This window comes from Bombina bombina, chromosome 2, assembly GCF_027579735.1.
Source record: "Bombina bombina isolate aBomBom1 chromosome 2, aBomBom1.pri, whole genome shotgun sequence".
NCBI lineage: Eukaryota > Metazoa > Chordata > Amphibia > Anura > Bombinatoridae > Bombina > Bombina bombina.
Window position 1 is genome coordinate 387,755,569 of NC_069500.1, and position 23,774 is coordinate 387,779,342.

General features: G+C 46.1%; 1 protein-coding gene across 2 annotated transcripts in view; it reads right to left on the reverse strand.

Annotated features, from left to right (window-relative positions):
* Positions 1-23,774, reverse strand: part of RIMBP2 (RIMS binding protein 2) — a 1,089,352-nt gene that overhangs the window by 243,585 nt on the left and 821,993 nt on the right. For both annotated transcript variants that reach the window (XM_053701856.1, XM_053701857.1), the window contains one exon: positions 18,047-18,097. In XM_053701856.1, coding sequence (XP_053557831.1) covers positions 18,047-18,097 — 51 coding nt within the window. The remainder of the gene's footprint in view (positions 1-18,046; positions 18,098-23,774) is intronic.

Here is a 23,774-nt window from a genome sequence, read left to right on the forward strand (position 1 = left end):
TAGTAAGATCAGTGCATTTGGTAAACATTCTAAGAGGGGGTTCCACAATGGCTTCTAAACATAATGAACAAGGAGTTTCCTCTATGTCAGACATGTTTAACAGACTAGTAATGAGACCAGCAAGCTTTGAAAACACTTTAATTAATATGAAAAAGCAGAATATAAAAAACGGTACTGTGCCTTTAAGGGAAAAAAACAAACACAAAAACTGCAAAACAGTGAAAAAAGCAGTTAACTCTATGAAATTTTTACAGTGTATATAATAGACTAAAATAGCATTGCATCCACTTGCAAATGGATGATTAACCCCTCAGGTTAAAAAACGAAGCAAAAAAACTGTAAAAACCGTTAAAACAGTCACAAGCAAACTGCCACAGCTCTACTGTGGCTCCTACCTTCCCATAAAACGACTTTTGTAGGCACAAAAACCCTTTACAGAGGCCCAATATGTCAGGGGACTCCTTCAGGGAAGCTGGATGTCTCAGAATGTAAAAACAACTGTGCAATTAGAGCGCAAAAATAGGCCCCTCCCACCATGCACTCAAAGTCAGAGGGCCTTAAAAAACTATTCATAGGAGTAAAATAACAGCCATGTGGAAAACAAGGCCCCAAACAAAGATTTATCACCTCAGTAAAAAACGTTCTTTATATATATGCAAATGTTTTACATACTAAGCCATAATAGAAAGTAATATGAAAATTACCTTTTACTGCAAGCATGATGCCAGTCATTTATTAAATCACTGCAATCAGGCTTACCTTAACTATATCAGGCACTGTCAGCATTTTCTAGTTCTTATCATCCTCTAGAAATAATATACTGAACATACCTCAGGGCAGTTAATTCTGCAGGCCGTTCTCCCAGCTGAAGTTTCCTCATACTCCTCAGTTATGTGTGAGAACAGCAGTGGACCTTAGTTACAACCTGCTAAGATCATCAAAAACCTCAGGCAAATTCTTCTTCTAATTTCTGCCTGAGGTAAAAAAACAGTAAAACGCCGGCACCGTTTAAAAATAACAAACTTTTGATTGAAGATAAACTACACTTATTCACCACATCTCTCTAGCTACTTCCCTTGTCGAGAGCTGCAAGAGAATGACTGGAGGTGGCAGTTAGGGGAGGAGCTATATAGACAGCTCTGCTGTGGGTGATCCTCTTGCAGCTTCCTGTTGGGAAGGAGAATATCCCCCAAGTAATGGATGAATCCGTGTACTGGATACACCTTACAAGCGAAATGTGGGTTCAGTGTGCCTTTAAGGATTATTTAGGTATCGTACTGCTGCGTTTTTTCTCCCTGCTCGGGTACAGTCTGGAAGTTTCAGATGTGGCATTGTACCTGTATGCTTAAGGCACAGTTACTGCAATCTGTGTATAACGTGATTTACTTACACCTCCTCATTTAGTATTGGCACACACAGCATAAATAGGGCCAGATTACAAGTGGAGCGCTAAATATCGCTTGCATGCAAGCGATATTAGAGCTCCACTTTGTAATTTCAGCGCACGATAATGTGCACTGGTATTACAAGTTATGGAAGTCAGAGTGCGCCTCCATAGGCTCCTATCGGAGCCTCAATCTGATGCTGTCACAGACGGCATAAGAACCTCACACAGCGAAGGAGGTACTTATATACACATATTAACACATAAATATATGTATATAAGCATATACATATATATTTACATTGCGGTCTTCTCAGTGCATTTTTTTTCTAACACCCTACTCCCACCAACTTTAAAGCCCCAAAACTGCTTAGTGCATTTTTTTTTTTTTAAATGCAAGATTTGTTGTTTTTTAAAAAAAAAAAAAAAATCTACAATGTCCCCTATTTTGAGGGAATTTGGGGCACTTTTAGAAAATTAACCAGAGATCAGATCTCTGGCTAATTTTCGGAGTGCTAATTGCTACCTCGAGGTTGCGGTAACACTAACTAGTCACTTGGTTGGTTAATTATTGCGCTCCCGCTATCAGGCAAATTTGCCTGTTTGCAGGAGCGCAATAATTAAGCGCTCCACTTGTAATCTAGCCCATAATAAGATGTTATCCTGAGCCTATGGGAATATCTTTCATTTTAGAATTCAATGGTCTATAAGATATGTGAGATTTTTTTTTTTAAGTATTTAACATAAATGACAACTAATAATTATAATGTCAAGGATTGGGAGACTGCAAACTCTAGCAGATTATCTACTTCTGTACAAATAGGTTACCTATGTTGTTTTAATGTTAGAATGTACTTTTATAAAATAAACTGATGCTCTGTAAATAAAATATTATTTTTTGTAATAAGAATAAGTCTGAGCCATAGGATGACTTCTGGTTAGCACATATTGAGCTCCACAGGTTGGAAGCTTTTACTGAGCCTGGACATATACATCATTCACTAGATAGAAAAAAAAGACAGTAAGAACATTTTTTTCGCAGTTGTGGCAGTAAATGAAAACAGCAATGATAAATAAGTCTGCTTTTATCTGTCCAGACGCTTTTTGGTATAGAGAAAAAGTAACAGATATCTGATTATTTTATTAGCTTCTGTGGTTTAAGGGGAAAAAAAAAAATCAATTTTAATATATATGATAATGTTTCTGGCATGTGGCAAGAGTCAGTCTCAGGAGAGAGAGTGGAGATCACATCTTCTCTTTCATGATAGGTTACACGAGGCCTCCTTCCTTCTATGTAACCAGTTAGGTGCTGGAGTTCAGAAATAGTCTTTTGCTATTCTGATACTAAGAAAGGTCTGATCTGTTATTTATTGCTGTAGAGTTAAAAAAATGGGTTTTTTTTTTGCTGTCAGAGGGGTCAATAACCCATCATGTTTGGTTAAAGACCCATCTGAACTTAAAGGGATAGAAAACTCAAAATTAAATGTTATGATTTAGATACAATATTCAATTTTAAACAACTTCTATAATCAAATTTGCTTTGTTCTCCTGGTATGCTTTGCTGAAGAGTAATCATACGTAGGTTGCTATAGAAGCTTGGGGGTGTTCACGTTTTAGCAGTTTATGGCAGCAGTGCATGCAATTATGTATAATATTGCTATAAAAATTGTTGCAAAAAACTGCAACCAGGTGGCTAGAGGCACGTGCATGCTCCTGAGCTCACCTAGGATTACTCTTTAACGAAAGGTACCAAGAGATCTAAGCTAAAATAAAAAAAGAAGTGAAATGGGAAGGTGCTCAAAATGTAACGCTCTATCCAATCAATTTTAAGTAATTTTGACTTTACTGTCTCTTTAAGGGACAATCTGAACAAGACATGTGCAGTAGCGAAACATTTGTACTGGACGAATTTTACAGAACAAATACTGGGAAAAAAATAGTTTTCCGAATATTCGTCTACTGCTCTATTCGATATTTGTTTAGTTTTAAACGTAATACTGAATATTCAGGAATCATTTACATTAGTTCTTGTTAAACAAATGTAAATGTTCCTTTGCTACAGGTGAAAAAAGTGACCTGTAAAATTATACTTACCTCTAACACCCTGGAGAGCCTCACTAATCTGACCCTTCTTCACAGAGCACCAGGCCGCGCTAATAGATGGCATAGCGAAGCAGTTCCCTAAACTAAAGGACCATCTCCCATCTCCTTCAATGCAGGCTCTGGGATCTGCAGCCCTAAGCCTCCTATTAATGCAGGCTCTGGGATCCGCAGCGCTAAGTTTTTTATTAACGCAGGTCCTGGGATCCGCAGCACTAAGCCTCCTATTAACGCAGGCTCTGGGATCTGCAGCGCTAAGCTTCCTATTAACGCAGGCTCTGGGATCTGCAGCGCTAAGCCTCCTATTAACGCAGGCTCTGGGATCCGCAGCCCTAAGCCTCCTATTAACCTAGGCAATGGGATCCGCAGCCCTAAGCCTCCTATTAACGTAGGCTCTGGGATCCGCACTGCTAAGCCTCCTATTAACGCAGGCTCTGGGATCTGCAGCGCTAAGCCTCCTATTAAAGCAGGCTCTGGGATCTGCAGTGCTAAGCCTCCTATTAACGCAGGCTCTGGGATCCGCAGCCCTAAGCCTCCTATTAACGCATGCTCTGGGACCCGCAGCCCTAAGCCTCCTATTAACGTAGGCTCTGGGATCCGCACTGCTAAGCCTCCTATTAACGCAGGCTCTGGGATCTGCAGCGCTAAGCCTCCTATTAAAGCAGGCTCTGGGATCTGCAGTGCTAAGCCTCCTATTAACGCAGGCTCTGGGATCCGCAGCCCTAAGCCTCCTATTAACGCATGCTCTGGGACCCGCAGCCCTAAGCCTCCTATTAACGTAGGCTCTGGGATCCGCACTGCTAAGCCTCCTATTAACGCAGGCTCTGGGATCTGCAGCGCTAAGCCTCCTATTAAAGCAGGCTCTGGGATCTGCAGTGCTAAGCCTCCTATTAACGCAGGCTCTGGGATCTGCAGCGCTAAACATCCTATTAACGTAGGCTCTGGGATCTGCAGCGCTAAACCTCCTATTAACGTAGGCTCTGGGATCCGAAGCACTAAGCCTCCTATTAACTCAGGCTCTGGGATCTGCATCGCTAAAGCCTCCTATTAACACAGGCTCTGGGATCCACAGCCCTAATTCTCCTATTAACGCAGGCTCTGGGATCAGCTGCCCTAAGTCTCCTATTAACGCAGGCTCTGGGATCTGCAGCGCTAAGCCTCCTATTAACACAGACTCTGGGATCCGCACTTCTAAGCCTTCTATTAACGCAGCCTCTGGGATCTGCAGCACTAAGCCTCCTATTAATGCAGGCTCTGGGATCTGCAGCGCTAAGCCTCTTATTAACGCAGGCTCTGGGATCTGCAGAGCTAAGCCTCCTATTAACGCAGGCTCTGGGATCCGCAGCCCTAAGCCTCCTATTAACGTAGGCACTGGGATCCGCAGCCCTAAGCCTCCTATTAACGCAGGCTCTGGGATCCGCACTGCTAAGCCTCCTATTAACGCAGGCTCTGGGATCTGCAGCGCTAAGCCTCCTATTAAAGCAGGCTCTGGGATCTGCAGTGCTAAGCCTCCTATTAAAGCAGACTCTGGGATCTGCAGCGCTAAACCTCCTATTAACGCAGACTCTGGGATCTGCAGCGCTAAACCTCCTATTAAAGTAGACTCTGGGATCCGAAGCACTAAGCCTCCTATTAACTCAGGCTCTGGGATCTGCATCGCTAAAGCCTCCTATTAACACAGGCTCTGGGATCCGCAGCCCTAATTCTCCTATTAACGCAGGCTCTGGGATCCGCAGCCCTAATTCTCCTATTAACGCAGGCTCTGGGATCTGCAGCGCTAAGCCTCCTATTAACGCAGACTCTGGGATCCGCACTTCTAAGCCTTCTATTAACGCAGGCTCTGGGATCTGCAGCACTAAGCCTCCTATTAATGCAGGCTCTGGGATCTGCAGCGCTAAGCCTCCTATTAACGCAGGCTCTGGGATCTGCAGCGCTAAGCCTCCTATTAACGCAGGCTCTGGGATCCACAGCGCTAAGCCACCTATTAATGCAGGCTCTGGGACCTGCAGCGCTAAGCCTCCTATTAATGCAGGCTCTGGGATCCGCAGCGCTAAGCCTCCTATTAACGCAGGCTCTGGGATCCACAGCGCTAAGTCTCCTATTAATGCAGGCTCTGGGATCTGCAGCACTAAGCCTCCTATTAATGCAGGCTCTGGGATCTGCAGCGCTAAGCCTCCTATTAATGCAGGCTCTGGGATCTGCAGTGCTAAGCCTCCTATTAACGCAGACTCTGTGATCTGCAGCGCTAAACCTCCTATAAACGCAGACTCTGGGATCTGCAGCGCTAAACCTCCTATTAATATAGGCTCTGGGATCCGCAGTGCTAGGCCTCCTATTAACACAGGCTCTGGGATCTGCAGCGCTAAGCCTCCTAATTACGCAGGCTCTGGGATCTGCACTGCTAAGCCTTCTATTAACGCAGGCTCTGGGATCTGCAGCGCTAAACCTCTTATTAACATAGACTCTGGGATCTGCAGCGCTAAACCTCCTATAAACGCAGACTCTGGGATCTGCAGCGCTAAACCTCCTATTAATATAGGCTCTGGGATCCGCAGTGCTAGGCCTCCTATTAAGGCAGGCGTTGGGATCTGCAGCGCTAAGCCTCCTAATTACGCAGGCTCTGGGATCTGCAGTGCTAAGCCTCCTATTAAAGCAGACTCTGGGATCTGCAGCGCTAAACCTCCTATTAACGCAGACTCTGGGATCTGCAGCGCTAAACCTCCTATTAAAGTAGGCTCTGGGATCCGAAGCACTAAGCCTCCTATTAACTCAGGCTCTGGGATCTGCATCGCTAAAGCCTCCTATTAACACAGGCTCTGGGATCCGCAGCCCTAATTCTCCTATTAACGCAGGCTCTGGGATCCGCAGCCCTAATTCTCCAATTAACGCAGGCTCTGGGATATGCAGCGCTAAGCCTCCTATTAACGCAGACTCTGGGATCCGCAACGCCAAGCCTCCTATTAATGCAGGCTCTGGGATCTGCAGCACTAAGCCTCCTATTAATGCAGGCTCTGGGATCTGCAGCGCTAAGCCTCCTATTAATGCAGGCTCTGGGATCTGCAGCGCTAAGCCTCCTATTAACGCAGGCTCTGGGATCCACAGCGCTAAGCCTCCTATTAATGCAGGCTCTGGGACCTGCAGCGCTAAGCCTCCTATTAATGCAGGCTCTGGGATCCGCAGCGCTAAGCCTCCTATTAACGCAGGCTCTGGGATCCACAGCGCTAAGTCTCCTATTAATGCAGGCTCTGGGATCTGCAGCACTAAGCCTCCTATTAATGCAGGCTCTGGGATCTGCAGCGCTAAGCCTCCTATTAATGCAGGCTCTGGGATCTGCAGTGCTAAGCCTCCTATTAACGCAGACTCTGGGATCTGCAGCGCTAAACCTCCTATAAACGCAGACTCTGGGATCTGCAGCGCTAAACCTCCTATTAATATAGGCTCTGGGATCCGCAGTGCTAGGCCTCCTATTAACGCAGGCTCTGGGATCTGCAGCGCTAAGCCTCCTAATTACGCAGGCTCTGGGATCTGCAGTGCTAAGCCTCCTATTAAAGCAGACTCTGGGATCTGCAGCGCTGAACCTCCTATTAACGCAGACTCTGGGATCTGCAGCGCTAAACCTCCTATTAAAGTAGGCTCTGGGATCCGAAGCACTAAGCCTCCTATTAACTCAGGCTCTGGGATCTGCATCGCTAAAGCCTCCTATTAACACAGGCTCTGGGATCCGCAGCCCTAATTCTCCTATTAACGCAGGCTCTGGGATCCGCAGCCCTAATTCTCCAATTAACGCAGGCTCTGGGATATGCAGCGCTAAGCCTCCTATTAACGCAGACTCTGGGATCCGCAACGCCAAGCCTCCTATTAATGCAGGCTCTGGGATCTGCAGCACTAAGCCTCCTATTAATGCAGGCTCTGGGATCTGCAGCGCTAAGCCTCCTATTAATGCAGGCTCTGGGATCTGCAGCGCTAAGCCTCCTATTAACGCAGGCTCTGGGATCCACAGCGCTAAGCCTCCTATTAATGCAGGCTCTGGGACCTGCAGCGCTAAGCCTCCTATTAATGCAGGCTCTGGGATCCGCAGCGCTAAGCCTCCTATTAACGCAGGCTCTGGGATCCACAGCGCTAAGTCTCCTATTAATGCAGGCTCTGGGATCTGCAGCACTAAGCCTCCTATTAATGCAGGCTCTGGGATCTGCAGCGCTAAGCCTCCTATTAATGCAGGCTCTGGGATCTGCAGTGCTAAGCCTCCTATTAACGCAGACTCTGGGATCTGCAGCGCTAAACCTCCTATAAACGCAGACTCTGGGATCTGCAGCGCTAAACCTCCTATTAATATAGGCTCTGGGATCCGCAGTGCTAGGCCTCCTATTAACGCAGGCTCTGGGATCTGCAGCGCTAAGCCTCCTAATTACGCAGGCTCTGGGATCTGCACTGCTAAGCCTTCTATTAACGCAGGCTCTGGGATCTGCAGCGCTAAACCTCTTATTAACATAGACTCTGGGATCTGCAGCGCTAAACCTCCTATAAACGCAGACTCTGGGATCTGCAGCGCTAAACCTCCTATTAATATAGGCTCTGGGATCCGCAGTGCTAGGCCTCCTATTAAGGCAGGCTTTGGGATCTGCAGCGCTAAGCCTCCTAATTACGCAGGCTCTGGGATCTGCAGTGCTAAGCCTCCTATTAAAGCAGACTCTGGGATCTGCAGCGCTAAACCTCCTATTAACGCAGACTCTGGGATCTGCAGCGCTAAACCTCCTATTAAAGTAGGCTCTGGGATCCGAAGCACTAAGCCTCCTATTAACTCAGGCTCTGGGATCTGCATCGCTAAAGCCTCCTATTAACACAGGCTCTGGGATCCGCAGCCCTAATTCTCCTATTAACGCAGGCTCTGGGATCCGCAGCCCTAATTCTCCAATTAACGCAGGCTCTGGGATCCGCAGCCCTAAACCTCCTATTAACGCAGACTCTGGGATCTGCAGCGCTAAACCTCCTATTAAAGTAGGCTCTGGGATCCGAAGCACTAAGCCTCCTATTAATGCAGGCTCTGGGATCTGCAGCGCTAAGCCTCTTATTAACGCAGGCTCTGGGATCTGCAGAGCTAAGCCTCCTATTAACGCAGGCTCTGGGATCCGCAGCCCTAAGCCTCCTATTAACGTAGGCACTGGGATCCGCAGCCCTAAGCCTCCTATTAACGCAGGCTCTGGGATCCGCACTGCTAAGCCTCCTATTAACGCAGGCTCTGGGATCTGCAGCGCTAAGCCTCCTATTAAAGCAGGCTCTGGGATCTGCAGTGCTAAGCCTCCTATTAAAGCAGACTCTGGGATCTGCAGCGCTAAACCTCCTATTAACGCAGACTCTGGGATCTGCAGCGCTAAACCTCCTATTAAAGTAGACTCTGGGATCCGAAGCACTAAGCCTCCTATTAACTCAGGCTCTGGGATCTGCATCGCTAAAGCCTCCTATTAACACAGGCTCTGGGATCCGCAGCCCTAATTCTCCTATTAACGCAGGCTCTGGGATCCGCAGCCCTAATTCTCCTATTAACGCAGGCTCTGGGATCTGCAGCGCTAAGCCTCCTATTAACGCAGACTCTGGGATCCGCACTTCTAAGCCTTCTATTAACGCAGGCTCTGGGATCTGCAGCACTAAGCCTCCTATTAATGCAGGCTCTGGGATCTGCAGCGCTAAGCCTCCTATTAACGCAGGCTCTGGGATCTGCAGCGCTAAGCCTCCTATTAACGCAGGCTCTGGGATCCACAGCGCTAAGCCACCTATTAATGCAGGCTCTGGGACCTGCAGCGCTAAGCCTCCTATTAATGCAGGCTCTGGGATCCGCAGCGCTAAGCCTCCTATTAACGCAGGCTCTGGGATCCACAGCGCTAAGACTCCTATTAATGCAGGCTCTGGGATCTGCAGCACTAAGCCTCCTATTAATGCAGGCTCTGGGATCTGCAGCGCTAAGCCTCCTATTAATGCAGGCTCTGGGATCTGCAGTGCTAAGCCTCCTATTAACGCAGACTCTGTGATCTGCAGCGCTAAACCTCCTATAAACGCAGACTCTGGGATCTGCAGCGCTAAACCTCCTATTAATATAGGCTCTGGGATCCGCAGTGCTAGGCCTCCTATTAACACAGGCTCTGGGATCTGCAGCGCTAAGCCTCCTAATTACGCAGGCTCTGGGATCCGCAGCGCTAAGCCTCCTATTAACGCAGGCTCTGGGATCCACAGCGCTAAGTCTCCTATTAATGCAGGCTCTGGGATCTGCAGCACTAAGCCTCCTATTAATGCAGGCTCTGGGATCTGCAGCGCTAAGCCTCCTATTAATGCAGGCTCTGGGATCTGCAGTGCTAAGCCTCCTATTAACGCAGACTCTGGGATCTACAGCGCTAAACCTCCTATAAACGCAGACTCTGGGATCTGCAGCGCTAAACCTCCTATTAATATAGGCTCTGGGATCTGCAGCGCTAAGCCTCCTAATTACGCAGGCTCTGGGATCTGCACTGCTAAGCCTTCTATTAACGCAGGCTCTGGGATCTGCACTGCTAAGCCTTCTATTAACGCAGGCTCTGGGATCTGCAGCGCTAAACCTCTTATTAACATAGACTCTGGGATCTGCAGCGCTAAACCTCCTATAAACGCAGACTCTGGGATCTGCAGCGCTAAACCTCCTATTAATATAGGCTCTGGGATCCGCAGTGCTAGGCCTCCTATTAAGGCAGGCTTTGGGATCTGCAGCGCTAAGCCTCCTAATTACGCAGGCTCTGGGATCCACAGCCCTAATTCTCCTATTAACGCAGGCTCTGGGATCAGCTGCCCTAAGTCTCCTATTAACGCAGGCTCTGGGATCTGCAGCGCTAAGCCTCCTATTAACGCAGACTCTGGGATCCGCACTTCTAAGCCTTCTATTAACGCAGCCTCTGGGATCTGCAGCACTAAGCCTCCTATTAATGCAGGCTCTGGGATCTGCAGCGCTAAGCCTCTTATTAACGCAGGCTCTGGGATCTGCAGAGCTAAGCCTCCTATTAATGCAGGCTCTGGGATCCGCAGCCCTAAGCCTCCTATTAACGTAGGCACTGGGATCCGCAGCCCTAAGCCTCCTATTAACGCAGGCTCTGGGATCCGCACTGCTAAGCCTCCTATTAACGCAGGCTCTGGGATCTGCAGCGCTAAGCCTCCTATTAAAGCAGGCTCTGGGATCTGCAGTGCTAAGCCTCCTATTAAAGCAGACTCTGGGATCTGCAGCGCTAAACCTCCTATTAACGCAGACTCTGGGATCTGCAGCGCTAAACCTCCTATTAAAGTAGGCTCTGGGATCCGAAGCACTAAGCCTCCTATTAACTCAGGCTCTGGGATCTGCATCGCTAAATCCTCCTATTAACACAGGCTCTGGGATCCGCAGCCCTAATTCTCCTATTAACGCAGGCTCTGGGATCCGCAGCCCTAATTCTCCTATTAACGCAGGCTCTGGGATCTGCAGCGCTAAGCCTCCTATTAACGCAGACTCTGGGATCCGCACTTCTAAGCCTTCTATTAACGCAGGCTCTGGGATCTGCAGCACTAAGCCTCCTATTAATGCAGGCTCTGGGATCTGCAGCGCTAAGCCTCCTATTAACGCAGGCTCTGGGATCTGCAGCGCTAAGCCTCCTATTAACGCAGGCTCTGGGATCCACAGCGCTAAGCCACCTATTAATGCAGGCTCTGGGACCTGCAGCGCTAAGCCTCCTATTAATGCAGGCTCTGGGATCCGCAGCGCTAAGCCTCCTATTAACGCAGGCTCTGGGATCCACAGCGCTAAGTCTCCTATTAATGCAGGCTCTGGGATCTGCAGCACTAAGCCTCCTATTAATGCAGGCTCTGGGATCTGCAGCGCTAAGCCTCCTATTAATGCAGGCTCTGGGATCTGCAGTGCTAAGCCTCCTATTAACGCAGACTCTGGGATCTGCAGCGCTAAACCTCCTATAAACGCAGACTCTGGGATCTGCAGCGCTAAACCTCCTATTAATATAGGCTCTGGGATCCGCAGTGCTAGGCCTCCTATTAACACAGGCTCTGGGATCTGCAGCGCTAAGCCTCCTAATTACGCAGGCTCTGGGATCTGCACTGCTAAGCCTTCTATTAACGCAGGCTCTGGGATCTGCAGCGCTAAACCTCTTATTAACATAGACTCTGGGATCTGCAGCGCTAAACCTCCTATAAACGCAGACTCTGGGATCTGCAGCGCTAAACCTCCTATTAATATAGGCTCTGGGATCCGCAGTGCTAGGCCTCCTATTAAGGCAGGCTTTGGGATCTGCAGCGCTAAGCCTCCTAATTACGCAGGCTCTGGGATCTGCAGTGCTAAGCCTCCTATTAAAGCAGACTCTGGGATCTGCAGCGCTAAACCTCCTATTAACGCAGACTCTGGGATCTGCAGCGCTAAACCTCCTATTAAAGTAGGCTCTGGGATCCGAAGCACTAAGCCTCCTATTAACTCAGGCTCTGGGATCTGCATCGCTAAAGCCTCCTATTAACACAGGCTCTGGGATCCGCAGCCCTAATTCTCCTATTAACGCAGGCTCTGGGATCCGCAGCCCTAATTCTCCAATTAACGCAGGCTCTGGGATATGCAGCGCTAAGCCTCCTATTAACGCAGACTCTGGGATCCGCAACGCCAAGCCTCCTATTAATGCAGGCTCTGGGATCTGCAGCGCTAAGCCTCCTATTAATGCAGGCTCTGGGATCTGCAGCGCTAAGCCTCCTATTAATGCAGGCTCTGGGATCTGCAGCGCTAAGCCTCCTATTAACGCAGGCTCTGGGATCCACAGCGCTAAGCCTCCTATTAATGCAGGCTCTGGGACCTGCAGCGCTAAGCCTCCTATTAATGCAGGCTCTGGGATCCGCAGCGCTAAGCCTCCTATTAACGCAGGCTCTGGGATCCACAGCGCTAAGACTCCTATTAATGCAGGCTCTGGGATCTGCAGCGCTAAGCCTCCTATTAATGCAGGCTCTGGGATCTGCAGCGCTAAGCCTCCTATTAATGCAGGCTCTGGGATCTGCAGTGCTAAGCCTCCTATTAACGCAGACTCTGGGATCTGCAGCGCTAAACCTCCTATAAACGCAGACTCTGGGATCTGCAGCGCTAAACCTCCTATTAATATAGGCTCTGGGATCCGCAGTGCTAGGCCTCCTATTAACGCAGGCTCTGGGATCTGCAGCGCTAAGCCTCCTAATTACGCAGGCTCTGGGATCTGCACTGCTAAGCCTTCTATTAACGCAGGCTCTGGGATCTGCAGCGCTAAACCTCTTATTAACATAGACTCTGGGATCTGCAGCGCTAAACCTCCTATAAACGCAGACTCTGGGATCTGCAGCGCTAAACCTCCTATTAACGCAGACTCTGGGATCTGCAGCGCTAAACCTCCTATTAAAGTAGGCTCTGGGATCCGAAGCACTAAGCCTCCTATTAACTCAGGCTCTGGGATCTGCATCGCTAAAGCCTCCTATTAACACAGGCTCTGGGATCCGCAGCCCTAATTCTCCTATTAACGCAGGCTCTGGGATCCGCAGCCCTAATTCTCCAATTAACGCAGGCTCTGGGATATGCAGCGCTAAGCCTCCTATTAACGCAGACTCTGGGATCCGCAACGCCAAGCCTCCTATTAATGCAGGCTCTGGGATCTGCAGCACTAAGCCTCCTATTAATGCAGGCTCTGGGATCTGCAGCGCTAAGCCTCCTATTAATGCAGGCTCTGGGATCTGCAGCGCTAAGCCTCCTATTAACGCAGGCTCTGGGATCCACAGCGCTAAGCCTCCTATTAATGCAGGCTCTGGGACCTGCAGCGCTAAGCCTCCTATTAATGCAGGCTCTGGGATCCGCAGCGCTAAGCCTCCTATTAACGCAGGCTCTGGGATCCACAGCGCTAAGTCTCCTATTAATGCAGGCTCTGGGATCTGCAGCACTAAGCCTCCTATTAATGCAGGCTCTGGGATCTGCAGCGCTAAGCCTCCTATTAATGCAGGCTCTGGGATCTGCAGTGCTAAGCCTCCTATTAACGCAGACTCTGGGATCTGCAGCGCTAAACCTCCTATAAACGCAGACTCTGGGATCTGCAGCGCTAAACCTCCTATTAATATAGGCTCTGGGATCCGCAGTGCTAGGCCTCCTATTAACGCAGGCTCTGGGATCTGCAGCGCTAAGCCTCCTAATTACGCAGGCTCTGGGATCTGCACTGCTAAGCCTTCTATTAACGCAGGCTCTGGGATCTGCAGCGCTAAACCTCTTATTAACATAGACTCTGGGATCTGCAGCGCTAAACCTCCTATAAACGCAGACTCTGGGATCTGCAGCGCTAAACCTCCTATTAATATAGGCTCTGGGATCCGCAGTGCTAGGCCTCCTATTAAGGCAGGCTTTGGGATCTGCAGCGCTAAGCCTCCTAATTACGCAGGCTCTGGGATCTGCACTGCTAAGCCTTCTATTAACGCAGGCTCTGGGATCTGCAGCGCTAAACCTCTTATTAACATAGACTCTGGGATCTGCAGGGCTAAACCTCCTATTAACGCAGGCTCTGGGATCCGCTGCCCTAAGCCTCCTATTAACGCAGGCTCTGGGATCCGCAGCCCTAAGCCTCCTATTAACGCAGGCTCTGGGATCTGAAGCGCTAAGCCTACTATTAACTCAGACTCTAGGATCTGCATCGCTAAAGCCTCCTATTAATGCAGGCTCTGGGATCTGCATCACTAAAGCCTCCTATTAATGCAGGCTCTGGGATCCGCAGCACTAGGCCTCCTATTAACGCAGGTTATGGTATCCGCAGCACTAAGCCTCCTATTAACGCAGGCTCTGGGATCTGCAGCACTAAGCCTCCTATTTAAACAGCCTCTGGGATCCACAGCGCTAAGCCTTCTATTAATGCAGGCTCTGGGATCCGCAGCACTAAGCCTCCTATTTAAACAGGCTCTGGGATCCGCAGCACTAAGCCTCCTATTAATGCAGGCTCTGGGATCTGCAGCACTAAGCCTCCTATTAATGCAGGCTCTGGGATCCACAGCACTAAGCCTCCTATTTAAACAGGTTCTGGGATCCACAGCACTAAGCCTCCTATTACTACAGGCTCTGGAATCCGCAACGCCAAGCCTCCTATTAATGCAGGCTCTGGGATCTGCAGCACTAAGCTTCCTATTACTACAGGCTCTGGGATACGCAACGCCAAGCCTCCTATTAATGCAGGCTCTGGGATCTGCAGCACTAAGCCTCCTATTAATGCAGGCTCTGGGATCTGCAGCGCTAAGCCTCCTATTAATGCAGGCTCTGGGATCTGCAGCGCTAAGCCTCCTATTAACGCAGGCTCTGGGATCCGCAGCGCTAAGCCTCCTATTAATGCAGGCTCTGGGACCTGCAGCGCTAAGCCTCCTATTAATGCAGGCTCTGGGATCCGCAGCGCTAAGCCTCCTATTAACGCAGGCTCTGGGATCCACAGCGCTAAGTCTCCTATTAATGCAGGCTCTGGGATCTGCAGCACTAAGCCTCCTATTAATGCAGGCTCTGGGATCTGCAGCGCTAAGCCTCCTATTAATGCAGGCTCTGGGATCTGCAGTGCTAAGCCTCCTATTAACGCAGACTCTGGGATCTGCAGCGCTAAACCTCCTATAAACGCAGACTCTGGGATCTGCAGCGCTAAACCTCCTATTAATATAGGCTCTGGGATCTGCAGCGCTAAGCCTCCTAATTACGCAGGCTCTGGGATCTGCACTGCTAAGCCTTCTATTAACGCAGGCTCTGGGATCTGCACTGCTAAGCCTTCTATTAACGCAGGCTCTGGGATCTGCAGCGCTAAACCTCTTATTAACATAGACTCTGGGATCTGCAGCGCTAAACCTCCTATAAACGCAGACTCTGGGATCTGCAGCGCTAAACCTCCTATTAATATAGGCTCTGGGATCCGCAGTGCTAGGCCTCCTATTAAGGCAGGCTTTGGGATCTGCAGCGCTAAGCCTCCTAATTACGCAGGCTCTGGGATCTGCACTGCTAAGCCTTCTATTAACGCAGGCTCTGGGATCTGCAGCGCTAAACCTCTTATTAACATAGACTCTGGGATCTGCAGGGCTAAACCTCCTATTAACGCAGGCTCTGGGATCCGCAGCCCTAAGCCTCCTATTAACGCAGGCTCTGGGATCCGCAGCCCTAAGCCTCCTATTAACGCAGGCTCTGGGATCTGAAGCGCTAAGCCTACTATTAACTCAGACTCTAGGATCTGCATCGCTAAAGCCTCCTATTAATGCAGGCTCTGGGATCTGCATCACTAAAGCCTCCTATTAATGCAGGCTCTGGGATCCGCAGCACTAGGCCTCCTATTAACGCAGGTTATGGGATCCGCAGCACTAAGCCTCCTATTAACGCAGGCTCTGGGATCTGCAGCACTAAGCCTCCTATTTAAACAGCCTCTGGGATCCAAAGCGCTAAGCCTTCTATTAATGCAGGCTCTGGGATCCGCAGCACTAAGCCTCCTATTTAAACAGGCTCTGGGATCCGCAGCACTAAGCCTCCTATTAATGCAGGCTCTGGGATCTGCAGCACTAAGCCTCCTATTAATGCAGGCTCTGGGATGGGATCCACAGCACTAAGCCTCCTATTTAAACAGGCTCTGGGATCCACAGCACTAAGCCTCCTATTACTACAGGCTCTGGAATCCGCAACGCCAAGCCTCCTATTAATGCAGGCTCTGGGATCTGCAGCACTAAGCTTCCTATTACTACAGGCTCTGGGATCCGCAACGCCAAGCCTCCTATTAATGCAGGCTCTGGGATCTGCAGCACTAAGCCTCCTATTAATGCAGGCTCTGGGATCTGCAGCGCTAAGCCTCCTATTAATGCAGGCTCTGGGATCTGCAGTGCTAAGCCTCCTATTAACGCAGACTCTGGGATCTGCAGCGCTAAACCTCCTATAAACGCAGACTCTGGGATCTGCAGCGCTAAACCTCCTATTAATATAGGCTCTGGGATCCGCAGTGCTAGGCCTCCTATTAACGCAGGCTCTGGGATCTGCAGCGCTAAGCCTCCTAATTACGCAGGCTCTGGGATCTGCACTGCTAAGCCTTCTATTAACGCAGGCTCTGGGATCTGCAGCGCTAAACCTCTTATTAACATAGACTCTGGGATCTGCAGCGCTAAACCTCCTATAAACGCAGACTCTGGGATCTGCAGCGCTAAACCTCCTATTAATATAGGCTCTGGGATCCGCAGTGCTAGGCCTCCTATTAAGGCAGGCTTTGGGATCTGCAGCGCTAAGCCTCCTAATTACGCAGGCTCTGGGATCTGCACTGCTAAGCCTTCTATTAACGCAGGCTCTGGGATCTGCAGCGCTAAACCTCTTATTAACATAGACTCTGGGATCTGCAGGGCTAAACCTCCTATTAACGCAGGCTCTGGGATCCGCAGCCCTAAGCCTCCTATTAACGCAGGCTCTGGGATCCGCAGCCCTAAGCCTCCTATTAACGCAAGCTCTGGGATCTAAAGCGCTAAGCCTACTATTAACTCAGACTCTAGGATCTGCATCGCTAAAGCCTCCTATTAATGCAGGCTCTGGGATCTGCATCACTAAAGCCTCCTATTAATGCAGGCTCTGGGATCCGCAGCACTAGGCCTCCTATTAACGCAGGTTATGGGATCCGCAGCACTAAGCCTCCTATTAACGCAGGCTCTGGGATCTGCAGCACTAAGCCTCCTATTTAAACAGCCTCTGGGATCCACAGCGCTAAGCCTTCTATTAATGCAGGCTCTGGGATCCGCAGCACTAAGCCTCCTATTTAAACAGGCTCTGGGATCCGCAGCACTAAGCCTCCTATTAATGCAGGCTCTGGGATCTGCAGCACTAAGCCTCCTATTAATGCAGGCTCTGGGATCCACAGCACTAAGCCTCCTATTTAAACAGGCTCTGGGATCCACAGCACTAAGCCTCCTATTACTACAGGCTCTGGAATCCACAACGCCAAGCCTCCTATTAATGCAGGCTCTGGGATCTGCAGCACTAAGCTTCCTATTACTACAGGCTCTGGGATCCGCAATGCCAAGCCTCCTATTAATGCAGGCTCTGGGATCTGCAGCACTAAGCTTCCTATTACTACAGGCTCTGGGATCCGCAGCACTAAGCCTCCTATTACTACAGGCTCTGGGACCCGCAGCACTAAGCCTCCTATTTAAACAGGCTCTGGGATCCACAGCGCTAAGCCTCCTATTAGAGTGGCCCTAAGAGGAAGGGTCGGGATTAGCACGGCTCACCAGTACACTAGAGGTAAGAATTCAACCCTTAAAAGATCATTTAAAACAAATTAATGAATACTGATGAATTTGTTGTTTTTATTAATTAGTGCATTCAATGAGAAATATTTGTTTTATTTTCGATATCTGTGTCTTTGTCACAAATTCACATTCGTAACAAAACAAAAGCACAAGTCTAATATGATCCATTCTGTAACATCAATCAATTCTCTTCTATGTTAAAACTAAATTATAATCAGGCAGCAAAACGTCTTATAATTGTGAAAACATTTTATTTTCTAGTTATTGCATTTTATTGTATTTACTTACCTCTAGCAGCTGCACTGCACCCTCATGTTCTTTTTTGGCTTCGACCTGGGCCTTGAATATATAAGAAGAAAATTCATATATTGTAGGATTGTTTTAAACTGTCTTTTATTTAATTTTTTTAATCACTTATATTTATACTGTGACATACTTAAAGAGATATTATACACTTTGAGATTGTGATATAAAAGGTTTATGTAATAAGACAACTTTGCAATATCATTTCATTATTTATTTTGTCCGCTTTTCCTATAACTTCATTATGAAAAATGGGGACTTTTCAATTTCTGTTAGAAGTTGAGAATCTAGACTTACACTGCTTTATTTCACACAGCCATTGGTTGCACACTCTAGTGACAAATGTAATATTGTCCCTAATTTGCCTTAGCCAATGTAGGTTACAACATGGCAGCACCTGTTGCTCTTTGCACACTAAAACTTTACACTTATTTTTCAATATTAAAACAACTAATCTAATAAATGAAAAAAAAAGAATCTGCATATTTTCCCAGGCTTATACATTATTCCCCTTCAAGTATTGTATTTCCAAAAGAAAAGTAATACCGGACTTAGCTCTTCTGTCAAGTCAAGGCAAATCTGATAGCTGACTCCTACTCTAATACATTTATCTATGGCAAAAAAAAAATTAATAATTTATACTATGTACATATTCCTTGATGGTATTTCCAATCAATAAAAGGCCTCTAATGAGAAAAGGAATTGGCTCATTTATAACTTACAAATGATTTCATTTATTTCATTTCACCAGCGTACGGTGTTGACATAGCACCTAAGTCCAACTCTGTGGCACATGCTGTGGTCTCCTCTGTCAGCTAAGTCAGCGGAGACTGCAGCTGGGGCAGAGGGCATCTGCCTTCATGTGGTAAGGGAGCACTGTTTATACTTCCTTACCATATGAAGCCAGATTGCCGGATCTTTAAAGTGAGTGACACTATGTGTAACTCTCTGTAACACTCATTAATTGATGCCGAGTGTGAGAGAATGCGAGAGGAAGATGGTTGGCCCAGCAAGGATGAGGGATGGACATGCTTGTGACAGGCAGGTCAGAGAAGGAACATAAGCAAAATGTAGAGGCAGTCTTGGAAATACTTCTGGAACATGGATTGAAGGTGAATTTAGATAAATACCAATTCATGCAAGATCACTTTGAATGTTGTGCTCATGTGATTGATAAACATGGGTTGCATACCACAAATGAGAAGGTCAAGGCCTTGCAGGATACCCCAACTCCACAAAATGTGACACAACTGAGATCATATTTTGGTCTGTTATATTTGTACAATCGTTGTTTGCCCAATTTAGCTCATGTGCTCTTGGAGAGTAAACACCAATGGTGCTGGACAGTAGAATGTGCTACAACTTTTCATAAGTCAAAATAACTATTTGATAGTTCACATCATCTAGTACATTGAAACTTGGAGAAAACACTTACCATTGCTTGGGAATTTTTACCTTACAACTGGGGAACATTCTGTCTCATTTCATGGCTGACTCTTATGGACAATTTTTAACCCACAGAAAGGTTTCTCAACCACAACAGCAGCAAGGCTTTAGAGGTATGCCGAGCAGTATCTCATATAATACCACAACAGGCTCAAATATATATTTTTATGATGTGATAACAGCAAACGAAATTGCACAGGAGACAGCCAAGGACTCTGTGCTAAGGGAGGTACATGATTATGTACTCAAAGGTTGGTCAGTAAAGACTCCAATACATTGCAAGTAATTTCAAAGCAGGGCTCTGGGGTTATCAATTCAGAATGGCTGTTTAGTCAGGGGTAAAAGGGTTGTTATTATTTTTGTGTTACAACAACACATTCTTAAAATTCAGCACAAAGATCATCCTAACATGGTTCACATCAAACAGAAGGTAAGGGGTCACGTGTGGCGGAAAACCTTTGATGAGGATCTTGTCCATTATATTTCAGCTTGCACTGGATGTGCCCAAGTACAGTGTGATTTCCCAAATGGGGCAGTACAACTTTGAACCTAGCCTCTGTCACCATGGGAGAGATTCCACATAGACTATGCTGGATCAGCGGAAAATAAAATGTATCTGAATGTGATAGATGTACATTCTAAATGGCCAGAAGTTTGTATCATGTCACAGACCACTACAAAAGCTACAGTTTCTGCATTAAAGAAAGAAACGGTTATACATTTTTGGCCTTCCCAGAATGCTCATTTCAGATAATGGACCACAGTTTGTTTCTGGGCAATTTCAAGCTTGTCTTAAATAAAGTGGTAATTGTGATCATTGAATAGCGCCCTATTATTCTGACAAAATGGTCAAGCAGAAAATTTTGCGCAAACGCTTAATGGTTTTGTGAAAGGCCTAAAAATCGAGGGTAAGAAACCTGAACTACATCTATGTGTTTTTCTGGGGAAGTATAGAAATACACCACATCAAACCACCAGACAACCTCCACCATGCCCTATGTTAGGCTAAGTACCTAGGACAAAAGTGGATCTATTAAAAACTGAGATTTTGCATAGAGTCATCCAGCAGCAATTGAAGATTCAAGGTCGTAAACAAGTTGTTATTACCAGATAGGGAATTCTGTTTGGATGCGTGTATATTATCAGGGAAATTGTCGGTAAGCAGCAGGGATAAAGAAAGTTCTGGGGTTAGCACACTATGAAGTTTTAACCCCTGATGGATTTTGTACATGGAGACATACAAATCAGCTGTGACCACGTAAAACAGGCAACCAAACAAAGCTAGCAGGGCCACCCATGCCACGGACACTGATATTTGGCATGGAGTCTGGCATGATGACTCTTCATATGTTCATATACCTGCTCCAGAGGCTCAAGATAAAAATAATCTTCAAAATAACATAGGGGAAGAATTGGAAGTGACAATCCCATGAAACTGAACAAGAAGTTTTTTTTGAGACTCAGAGTAAAAGGTAAAGTTTGAGGACTTCCGTTGGGAGGAGCTAGAGGAACACAATGTGAGAAGCCTGCTCCCCAAGAGAGCTTGTCCAACTACCTCCCTGGTCTCTATCCGCTGTTGGCATGGACACGCACCTAGGATAAATGGTCTACAGCAATCTAGACCCGACCATTACACTTTTTGGTCTAGGAAGTTTTCTCTTATTCTACTCTAGGAGTTATATGGTGATTTGCTGGAATAAGATCTGTTTCCTCCCTTTTGGGAGTTTTATATAATTTACCTCTCCATTGGGGGAAGGTTTTGTGAGGAGGAGGGTGAGGGTTTACTAACTAGCAGTTCACGTCACTGCTGCCTGTCTTTTTTTTTACACCCACACGTAGGTAACAGGTGCCTAAAGGTACTGGTATACAAGCACTGATAAAAAGCTCCACATAATATTATTTTTCTTGTACTCTGATTTATTAAACTTTGCAGCACATAATCTCCCCCAAATTGTAGGTGCCCAGCAGTTAAAAACCCCTATTGGTATTGAACGAGCCCATAGAAAAGGCCCCCTAAAATAAATGTCAATGGGCGATCTCTAAACAGGCCAATAATGATACGCTTCCTTAATTTTCAGGACAAAATGAACATCTTAAGGTCATAAAAGGGTGCTAGTGGGGGATGTTAAAATGTAAAATTTTCAGGATTATTCTAGTGATACTGCACAGAGGAGGAGGGAGATGGCACCTTTCTGTACAAAACTCATAGAATCAGGTTATAGGGCAAAACTCCTCTACCCAGCCAAAATAGTCATAGAGGAAGATACGGGTGTTATTAGTCTGTCTAATCAGAAAGAAGGAAAAGACTATTTCATAAAACAGAATATGTCACTGACATAAACCCAGGGCAAACAGTCCTTACATCGTAGACTAAAAAGAATGGCCTGATGGTTTTACTGGCTTTTTTTTATTTTTCTAATCATTATTTTGTACTTTTTCCCTCTTTTTTTTTTTTGTTCTCCTTGTTGTTTTGTTTCTCCCTCTTTGTTTCTAATATACCTGTTCTCTGCTCAGGTATGGGCGCTGTGCCTATGACTTTGAGATGAGGAATGATATTAAATGCTTGTCGTGGAATGTAGGAGGCATTTTATCTCCTAGCAAGAGGAAATTAATAGTTAAACATCTAGGCAAATATAAACCAGATATAGTCATGATCCAAGAAACACATCTAAAAATGGATGAAGCTAAGAAACTCCAAATTAAATGGGTAGGAGAGGTGGTGGCCTCTACATGTACAAAAAGGAAAAGAGGGGTGGCCTTTTTAATTAATAAAAATCTTGTATATAAAATTTTAAAGCAAGAAATGGATGTGGAAGATAGATGGCTAACCCGAGAAATGGAGATAGAAATGTGCAAGTACATCATCTGTAATGTTTATGGGCCAAATCAAACGGATTCAGCTTATTGATATATAATTATATATAAAAAAGATATATAATTATAGCAGACGATTTTAATTTAATTCCATCTGCAGTTCTTGATAAATTTTCTTCTAAAACATCTTTCTCCTCTTCTCAAAAATCGTGAATTTTTACACAGGTCTGTAGGGACTTAAAGGTCCATGATCTTTGGTGCATCCAATTCCCAGATGTTAAAGCATACACCTATGAATCCAAAATGCATAGGTTCTTCTGGAGGATCGATTTCTTTTTGGTGTCATGAGCGCTTCTAAAATAAAAAATAAATATTGTTATATTGGATATTATCATTTCTGATCATGCTATCATCTCTCTGGATATTCTAGGCAAGGACCGTGAGGCAGTTCCCTTGCAGAACTTTTTTTCCTAAATTTCTCTCCCAGAATAGAGTTCTCCAACTGGCTTTCACATATGTGGGAAGAATATTTTCTTTTTAACAAAGACTTGGTAGATAAGTCAGAAATATTATGGGAAGCTGCAAAGCATACTTTATAGGAGAGATCAGGGCTTACATGATTAAACAAAAAAGGATCTTCCAAGCCCGTGAAATACAGCTCTCACATCAGGTAAGAAGTCTGTATAGTGAATATATAAGTGATCCCAAAAAAATAAATTGTGACAGATATCAAGCTGTTAAACAGGATAGAGAACTGCTAATAAAGCAGAAAATTGGCCAGGGAAGAACTTAAAATAAACGCAAAATTTAGAGGACATTATGGTAAGTCAGCACAATTCCTATCTAGATTGGATAAGGCAAGGAAGAAATATAATACAATAACTGTAATAACAGATGGGCAGTGTAGATTCACAGATTCAGAAAATATTAAGAAGGTCCTCCTTGAGTATTATCATTTATATGCACCAAATGACATTAATTCAGAGAATAAAAATAAATTTTGGAACCAAATTAAGATCCCCAAGATTGCGGATAAATTTCTTGTTAGACTAAATGCGCCTATCTCTAAATTATAAGTCCTTCAAGCAATTGATTCTGCAAAATCAAATAAAGCTCCAGGACCTGATCAACTTCCCTCTGAATTCTATAAGATCTTGAAATTTCAAATAGGTGATACATTAACTAGCCTTTTTTAATGATTATTTCACCAAAAAGTATACTATATCTAAATATTTATTGGCCTCTGTTATCACTCTTATCCTAAAGAAAGACAGAGATGGTTCAGATCCAGGTTCCTATAGACCTATATCCTTACCTAATGTTGACTATAAAATGCTCGCTTCCATCATTACAAATAGACTTAAAACCGGTTTACAACAGATTATTCATAAAGACCAAACTGGCTTCATGGAATCTCGTTCCTCTATTAAAAATATTTGCAGGGTGACAACCC